The 9,295-nt window shown below is 36.1% G+C and overlaps 2 protein-coding genes across 2 annotated transcripts; both read right to left on the reverse strand.

Moving 5' to 3' along the window:
* Positions 1-379: 379 nt before the first annotated feature.
* LOC129298674 (stress-response A/B barrel domain-containing protein At5g22580-like) lies at positions 380-1,116 on the reverse strand. Its single transcript, XM_054937093.1, has 2 exons — positions 933-1,116; positions 380-831 (listed from the first exon to the last, which is right to left on the reverse strand). Exons 1-2 carry the CDS (start codon positions 1,055-1,057, stop codon positions 633-635), a joined length of 324 nt encoding a protein of 107 aa, XP_054793068.1. The 5' UTR covers positions 1,058-1,116; the 3' UTR covers positions 380-632.
* Positions 1,117-6,782: 5,666 nt separating this feature from the next.
* On the reverse strand, positions 6,783-7,558 carry LOC129298675 (dehydration-responsive element-binding protein 1F-like). Its single transcript, XM_054937094.1, has one exon. It carries the CDS (start codon positions 7,470-7,472, stop codon positions 6,975-6,977), a length of 498 nt encoding a protein of 165 aa, XP_054793069.1. The 5' UTR covers positions 7,473-7,558; the 3' UTR covers positions 6,783-6,974.
* Between the last annotated feature and the right edge of the window lie 1,737 nt (positions 7,559-9,295).

Genomic DNA, 9,295 nt, shown 5'->3' on the forward strand with positions numbered 1-9,295 from the left:
ATTGGGCAAAAAGGCATGATTTACTTTTGGTGATAAATAACAGACTTTATCAATATTAGAGGCTATATATTTTCTCAACCATGCATCTTTCATTATGGCCGGTAGCAAACACAAAATACTTTGATCCTCTTTGCTGATGAAAGGATTCCCGAGTCCCTACCCTCATTGCACTACAAAAACAGTTGGGCTATAGTTTAAGCGGGCCGGGGCCTGATGACATCAGAGTGAGTGAGTAATCACTTTCTCGAGTTCCAAATTGGCAAATTCCCATCTACTCTGCCCCCCCCCCCCCTCCCTCTCTCGCGCGTTCGTTAACTTCTGAGGGACCTACCGGCCCAGGCTAGAAATTAGGATATGCACTGATACGCCTGAAAAGAAGTTGTAGCCGATAGGGAATTAATACTGTCAAATACCAACTGCTACAAAATATCCATTAAAGAGAAGGGGTGAACAGTTTATAGTTCATAAGCCATGCGTACTAGCTATAAGTCCGTGACAAGAGAACTTGTACGGATGGACGGACCCATCACAAAACAAGAGATCACACAGACAAATGGACGCGCGGATGCATACATAGCTGTAAAGGTGAAATCTTTATGATGAATGGGTCGAAACAGAGGATGTTGAAAATCTTAAGCCGGTGCTTTCACAAGAGTAGCTGGGAAATCCAGCACCACGATCTTCTCAATGGCAGCTGAAAACGTTGTTGAGAACTCCACATGATTCGGGTGACCCTGAAACGCAGCGAACTCTTCTTTCTTGGCGAATGTCATGAGGAAGGCATGCGTGAAACCTTGTCTCAGCACATCCAGGCTTTCAATGTCCTGTCCCCTGCTTGGCACCAAAGACGCATAACCCGTTAATATTCACACACACGGTACCTGGTGAATAAATACTGAATGGAGAGAAACGAAACGGCATATGCTTCTCACCATTCAAAGGACTTGACATTGTCAATCTCTGACACCATCTTCTCCATCCCTTTGATGAGGTCTTCAACGACCACCCCTTCCTTGAACTTGACAACAACTAAATGCTTGAAATCTCCCTCTCCCATGCCTGAAACTGATCAGGGCACTTGATTGATTATGAGCCAGAACCCGTGGCGACCAGTTCAATTTATAACGCGAGCGTCAACCTTTGCGAGGGCACTGTTACTCACCGCCCTTTTGGCGGTAATGAAGTGAGAAAAGCTGTTTTGGGAGACAGCATCCACGGCTGAATCTTTGAAAAGGTACAATTTCTTGGAGGCATAGACCCACCAGAGAGAGCAACTTCTTCTCTGAATTCCACCGTAAGTGTTGTCTCGTGCCGTTGTCTGGGCACAGAGGATGGGGTCCTAATTATTTGGTGTTATATTCGCATAGAAGTTTGAGTTATGAGTTGGCCTCTCAGAAACATTATGATGATGTGGCAGACCCATTTTTTTTTCTGCCTGGACTTTTCTCCATGACCTCGCCCATGTGCACCACCAGCGCTCATTATTCCCCTTTCAATACATTGGATCACATGTCGTGCACTCGTATATTTATCATCAAGGTATCTGATTGACGGGCATTTTGGACCCTAGTCCCAAGTCTGACTTCGGCTGATGAGCCGAAGATGGTGATCACGAGAATACAGTCCGATTGGAGGTGGTCAGTGAAAAGTTTATTAATTAGATTTCCTCACATTTATTGCCTGCTTACGGATCTAATAGTGCTTCCATTCGCATTGCAATTATTAACGAGTCCTCTAGGGCAAGTGATCACGGAAGCAAAACTCGCAGCCGGAGTCACTGTCTGGTGGAGACCAGATAGGGTATACGCGATGGGATGAGGAGGTGGGAAGTGAAACGATATGTCTTCCCGCGGGAAATGTTTTTAGTAGCAAGTCCAGGCAATCTATCTCAGTCAGCATTGATTGGCACAGTAGTGTTGGAATTATTTTTCTCGATCGCTACTCAGTCCTGGGAGTCTCAATCGCGTTTGATGGTGCGTTTAATCAAATAATGTCAAGACAGGCTTGGACGGGTCCGTCTCTCTCCGACACGTTACATTAAAGCTCCGTTCGCGCGAGGGGTGACTCCTTTTATCTGCCGAATAATTGTTTGAACTAACCGTTCAGAACAGGGGATGAGACATATACCCCAACTCTTGATAATTGAGGCACAAGAGCCGTCAGGGGCGAGTGGCATTTTTTTGTGGACGCTATTCTCATCTCATTAGGAAGTGGATGCAGCAGGAAAAAGTAAACAGCTAAAAAATAAAGTGGAAAGGGCAAAGCAGTACAAGTCGCTCCCACGTGTCTCCAGTATAAGGTGCCTGAGAGATTGTTAGATTAATAAATTAGTTCAAAATAAAGTATAGTTTAATCGGAGAATTAATTTATTTATTTCACGAATACTCACCATTAATTACACAGTCAAGCTTTTTCACTGAGAATGAGTAGTAGAGAGAAAATATATAGTCAAGTTTTCTGGGGGGAAAATTATTTTGAGAGAAATTTAATGAGTAGCGCGTTTTAACTATTTTTCTTGATTATATCACCTTCAATGTTTTACACAAGTCATTCTTAACTAATTCATTGTTGAAATTAATAAGTAATAGTTAAATCATTGATATATGTAAAAAAATAATTTGTTCTTATTAAATATTTCTCACGTGTGAATTAAAAAAATTCAGGAGGAAAGTTTTTGGTTGAGGAATTCCTGAATTCTACCCGAAAAAGAAAGGCGGGACTAAAGGCACAAACATGGCACTTGCTCTCACAGCTTTATTTGATTCCCTCCAATATTATAATACCAACAAAACTTCTGACATATGCGCACCGGCTCAAAAGTTTGCTTTATACTCTCAGAGACGACTCCCCTGATGCGTCTGTTTGCTTTGGTGTGCAGACCTGGGCTGGGCTCCTGCCCTGCTTTGCGTTAAGGGAATCGATTGGGAGGATGGAATGTAAAAAACTAGGAAAATTCATAACTGTCAGACCCAGAGCCTGAGAAGTGTATATTTTTAAATTAAAAAAAAAAAAAAAAGACGCTGGAAGGATCGATGTTACGTTGGCACAGGAGAGACTGGCGGGAGAAGAATTCAGAACTGCGTGCGTGTGAAACAAGTCAGTCTCCCACTGATGTCTCTATAGCTAATGATGTATTGTTAGCGTCGGTCGGCACATCAGAGTTTTGACTTTGTTTATTATCAGATCTTATACTCCAACAGCAATATAACCAACCACAAGTGACTTAAACGATGATCTGAAGTATTTGCCATCCACATTTACGGAATTGTCCCTGAGAAAGCCATCATCTACTAATTTTAAATCTAATAGCGGTCATTTCAACAAGCAGGAAGTTAAATGTCAAGATCTGTGAGCTGAGGCGTGATTATAAACATTGCAGAGTGAAGGTGGAGGGGTTCAGGGTATTTCGGCTTCTTTTTAATTTATTGGCTCCTATTCCTCGCCTTCTGTTTTCTTTTCCCCTGAAATGAGAAACATAACAGACACGTTCACATTATTGGTGTCAGGCATCCAGTGAATGGGCGGCTACCCTTCATGGCTTCATTGAAATAGACGCGTCATAACATGTCCAGCCGCTGACAATCCCTATACGATAGAAAATCACTAATTCAGTGTATGTACTACACTCGCTGGATTTTTATTCCTTGCATGCACCAAACTCTCAATTAACCAATTAACTTGCTGTCTCTTTGCTACTGTTAATAATATTTATATTTCCTCCCTTCCCACCTATTAGATTGGAAGGGAAGGAATATATATTTAAACAATAAAGATAGATTTGGTTGATGATTGCTTGACTTCTAAGGTCATCTAATCAAACCTCACTGAATATTAACACTTTGTTAGTAGAAATCTATAAATACATACTTCTCCAAGTGTTTTTTTTTTTAATTTACAAACATGCATGTCTAGGCCTTTTATGAGCCTTTGACGCCAAATTCACCTTTCTTTCTTTTTTTTTTTTGAGAAAAAAAATATATCACATTTGGATATATTTGTGACTGCATTATCTTCAGCATCAAGCCTATAAGAAAAACCCAACGCCTAAGCCCAGCCCAATATATTATGAAAGAATTGAACCGTCAGTTTTAAACGTTTTTGGCCTTTTAAGTTCGTGTTTATTAATAATTAATTTGAAAGCTTTGAACTTCAAAAATAAAATTGATGCCACTAGCTAGTCGCTCTTAATTTTTTGACAAAAAAAACTAGTCTAATTATTAATTAGTCATGGATATAAATCTAAATGGACAAAGAACGAGCACTTTTACATTTTCTGGTCTTTTATGGAAATCTACATCGCAATTAATTAACGTCTTGGGAGGAAGAAACAAGACAAATTTGAGGTGGTTGCTGCGTTAGATATTTTGGAGGACTTATGCTCCTTTGGTTCTCGTTATTCATACAATTGTAGGATGAAGACAAACAGAATAATTGAACTCCTGGACTCTATATCTTATGTAGTGAGGGTTTAGCATTTGGACTTTATATATATAAGTAAGTGATGAATACATCAATACATTCACATTGCAGGTTAACAATAAATAATGTCGCTCGCCGAAGAGAAATTAAATTAAATTACTCCATACACCGTGTTGCAAGAAAAATATATATAGGATCATCCTGTTGATCAGATAAATTTACACTTATTCATTGATTAATAAAAGCAGACGAAAACATTTAAATTGTTTTACCTTTGTTTTTCTTACAGTAGTCAAATGCATATAAATGAACATCAGGCAAAAGGAAAAAAAAAAAAAAAAAACACCACGGCAAAATTTCTCAGAAACGCTTAGTTGCCAAATCGATCTCAATACAAGTCTTTCTCCGGCATCACACACCCACTCCAACCCGCACCTATATATTAAAAGTTACTTTATACAGATAAGACATCTGCGAAGCCGTCGAACTTACAACGGATATTTTTCCCCAAAAAAATGTCAGGAAAAATGGATCACTCGTCATTGTGTTTGGCAAAAATAAAAAGGATTGTGTTATGAGGCGTGGCAGAGATACCAGATTTCAAAAAAATTAAAAAAAAATATAACTTCTAATTAAATGTGAAGAACCTAAACTTCTTTTACTACGGTTCATTTAAATGTGAGAATGTGAAATAAAAAAATTAATATAGATACAAGAAAATAGAGACATATTAATTAAACAAAGAGGTGGCGGCCTATGTCAATTGTACAATAAAAAAATAAGATTAAAATTACATGATAAAAAAAATAAAATAAAGTAACAAATGCGAAATCTGAGATTGATAGTTTATTGATGCTGATGATAATTCTTGTTGAGAGAGGGCTTCTTTATTTATAGATGATCCTAACTTGATATTCAAATCTCATGATCATCAGTTTTCTTGAGTTTAAAAACCATTTCCTCCATCTTGGTTACTTATCATGGGTAGAGTGTGGATGGTCTTAATTTAATAGCTAATGCTTCATAAATATTTTTTTAATTATTTTAAATTCAATTAAGTTGAGTTGAATCTGAGCCTCTAAATTTATTTTGAGTTCAAACACATTGAACTCGATTTTTATTTTTATAATATAAAGTTTTGAGTGAATTAGCCGGATACCAGCGGCTCACCAGGCCAAATATAGTGTTTATAATTATACTTACAGATTAGTGCAAGTATTAATTGATTAGTGTATAATCTGGCTTAATTAACTGTTCCCTTACCCAAAATGTGTTAGTGTTCAATTCCCAAGTTCTTAAGGTATATAAGCTAACATAAAACCTCCTCCTTTTTGGAAACCATAAAAAATTACAATTTCGATTTGGGGTATCCTCTCTGCTATACGATGAGAATGAATAGAAATTTGTATGACGAAATATTTGCTTCCAGCAGACAAAGAGACAGTGAAGAGTAAAGAACAAAGAAAGAAGAAGAATGAGGAGCCTCGAGGTGGCATTAGACAAACCATGGGTTTTGAGGCAAACGGGGAAATGATAATTTTAAATATATGTAGACATGTGTGTGCGTGTGTACTGTAGAGAGAGAGAGGGGGGGGGGTCCTAATCCTCTGATTAAGCAGAATTTATGAGAAGCGTGTTTATACTTTATACATGTAATTTTACACTGATTTCATTAATCTTGTATTATAATATTTTACAAGATACATATTTCAAGTTGAAAGCAGAGAGTGCAACATAATCGACCACCATATCTATATCCGATATGGTAGAGCATCTCTAAATCAAGTTCCAATTAACCAATCACCACTAGTTTTAGATGCAACTATTTATAGAGGCATATGCTGAAAAGCAAAACCAAAGAGCAGGTATGCCAAGCACTAGTTTTATTGGGCTATATATATGTAACTGTTTTTTTAATTCGTTTAATCTTCTTTTCCACTTTTAAATTTGGTTTAAATGTTATGATACAAGTACAATCTTTTGGAAAATTTTCAGTTATATATTATTTATTCCGTGCTTATTTGGTTTAACGTAACGAAAAGAATGTAAATCCAAAAACGTATGTAGAGAGGAGTTCTAAAATTTTCTCTCCCGTTTTTCAACTGAAAAATCTTACAGAACTATCTACTTTCATACCTGATTCCTACTTGGGCGATGCACAAGTGAGAAGTCAGCCCTTGGATTGAATGTCTAGATCATTAAACTCGATCGTCATATCATTTAAGGATACTTCTAGATCTATCTCTCGCATCCTTAAATATAAGTTCTGATCAACATTTTCATTTCGTCCTTGAATATAAGTTCCAATGTTGAAACTTATATTGAGGGACAGAGAAAAAACTAAATACGTACAAGGGTAATTATAATGAAATGAACTATTTCAATTCATGCCCAAATAAAGTACTTTCAGCACCAACGCATCAATTATTTCTTTTGGGGTGATAGCTATATATAATTAAATAACTAATTAATTAACTGAGCTTAAAGCTAGACAGCGCACATATTTGGTTGGAAGCCATAACAATGGCGGATTATAGGCGGGGCAGGAGTGAAGGCTAGTGTGTCCACAAATTGAGGTCCAAGTCACGAGAATAAGGAGCAATGGTGTCCTCCATGAATGCTCTGCTCATGGAAGGCGGGGTAAGAAGAAGACCCTCGGCCATGCTGTCCAACAGTGCAGGCATATTATAGAGCGCTTCCTCGTCCACGAACATGGTCCCTGCCTCTTCATTGTTCATGATATTCTTAGCAGCAGCTTTGGCGGCGGCGGCTCTGACGTCAGAAGGAGAAGAAGAGGGGGCGAGAGGAAGAAGAGGAGCAGAATCGGGGAAGTTGAGAAGGGCAGAGGAGCCTCTGAGAGAGAGGACGGCAGAGTCGTGGGCGGTGGCGGCCATCTCAGGAGTGGGGTAAGTGCCTAACCAGATGCGAGACTTGTTGTTGGGCTGGCGCACTTCACAGACCCATTTGTTGCCGTTTCTTCGTCGGACGCCCCTGTACACGGGGTGCCTCGTCTCCTTGAACTTTCTTCTTCCGGCTTTCCTCTTGTGGTGCATGGTCGATCTGCTGGTATTGGCCCCGCCCCCTGTACGTCCGGTCGAGGAGGCTGTATAAATAATGGATCCCCGAGAAGAAAAACGTGTTACACGTCCTGTGGTAGGGCTAACCAATCCATGCGTCCGCCTCTGATCATGTTCGAGGTCGCACGTGGAACAGCCACTTTTCATGTTTTACAATAATACTACGATCCTCCCACACACATGACCCTTCATCAACGTGGTTCCACGCCGCCAGTTAAATTGGTTGAGCCACTAGTTCCAGGCCGGTCATCATCAGCTACACTGTCACATGTATTCGTAAAATTTAACTTTCGGACTCGGATGTTCAAAAATGACTTTACCTTCCCTGATTTCTGAAATGACCTTAAACAATATAAATAGAGATAATTAAAAGGAATCGATATGTACCCCATGTTTTCTGTGACACGTAAAAAGTGTGCCCCAATGTTATGATCTCAACAAGTTTGGGTTTGTATATACTCATTAGAGCACACCCCATACAATGCTCCGAGGCATATTAAAGGGGACAAATAAAGCACTACCGAGGCTTATTCTGAATTTGTAAGTTTTAAAATGAATGGTATTTATAAATCTGACCATGATAATTAACAATAATTTTAAACATCTGAATTTAATTATTCAATAAACATGCTTAAAATTTAGAGAAAAATATAGTGATCTTCCCTTCAGTTTTCTTTAATTATTATAGAGCCCTAGCCTCTATTTTTAAAACTTACACTTTAATTTAATTGTTAACATGGTTAGAAATATTCCGTTAAATATTTTAAAATATTTAATTTTTTATTTGTAATTATGTTGAAAAAATTTTAAAATTATTATTTTATCATTATGATCTTATAATTTTCTACTCACCTAATTTTAAAATCTTTAAATAATTATGTCAATTTTTAAATAAATAATTTAAATTTTGAGTCTAAATTAAAAAAAAAGAAAATGAATATAAATTATATTGAATAATTTATTATATTAAATCTTTATTTCATTAAGTTTTTTTAACTACGTGTTTCGAATATTATTTTGATCAATTTATATATTTAAATTACTAAATAAATATATTTATATAACCAAAAAATTTAAACTTAAAATAAATAAAAAAGTAAGAAAACATATGCTTTAATTTTTGAGATAATTATTTTAAGGTCCTACTCAACACAATTAATAACTCCCAAGTCTATTTGTCATTCTCCTGAGCTCAGTTATCAATAAACCTAAGAGTAATTAATTGTATTAAGTGAGACTTGTATGTAATTCTTCTTTAATTTTTTTGTAATTTGAATAATTTTTGGACAATATTTATATTTAAAAAGAGATGTTTTTGTCAAATATATGTAATTTAATAGTCAACTAATAGTTTAATGGTTAGGTAAATGAAAATAAAATCTTAAGAATACAGGAAATGCTTGTAATTTTGTAACTAGTTATAACAAGGAAACTTCATATAAGTTTCCAAAATAAAAGGAGGAATATGTAATTAAAGTAAATTAGAGAGGATGCTATAGTATTTTATTTTAAAATTTATGAAAGATTTCAACTTACTTTCTTCGTTTTTGTTTGTAGAAGAAAAAAATTATATCACACAATTTAAGAAAATTAATTGACTATATTAATTATATATAAAAATAAAAAATTTAAACTACAATATCCTTTATTAATTGTGTCAATCAAATAAAATTATAAAAAAGAATTCACAAATTTTTCTTAATCCTTTTCTGTAATTTTTTAATTTTTTTTATAATTTTTTAATAAGTTAATGATTAAAGTTGACTTTTATAACAGTTATATTTGTACATCACTATTTT

Source organism: Prosopis cineraria, unplaced genomic scaffold (genome assembly GCF_029017545.1).
Source record: "Prosopis cineraria cultivar Desert tree isolate PC_DT_omini unplaced genomic scaffold, ASM2901754v1 PC882, whole genome shotgun sequence".
Classification (NCBI taxonomy): Eukaryota; Viridiplantae; Streptophyta; class Magnoliopsida; order Fabales; family Fabaceae; genus Prosopis; species Prosopis cineraria.

Excerpts from the sequence above, each read along its gene's own strand:
- LOC129298674 (XM_054937093.1), bottom strand. The coding sequence starts at position 1,057 with ATGGGAGAGGGAGATTTCAAGCATTTAGTTGTTGTCAAGTTCAAGGAA. Across the intron at positions 832-932 it reads AATGTCAAGTCCTTTGAATG|GGGACAGGACATTGAAAGCC; the intron begins GTGAGAAGCATA and ends GGTGCCAAGCAG.
- LOC129298675 (XM_054937094.1), bottom strand. The coding sequence starts at position 7,472 with ATGCACCACAAGAGGAAAGCCGGAAGAAGAAAGTTCAAGGAGACGAGG.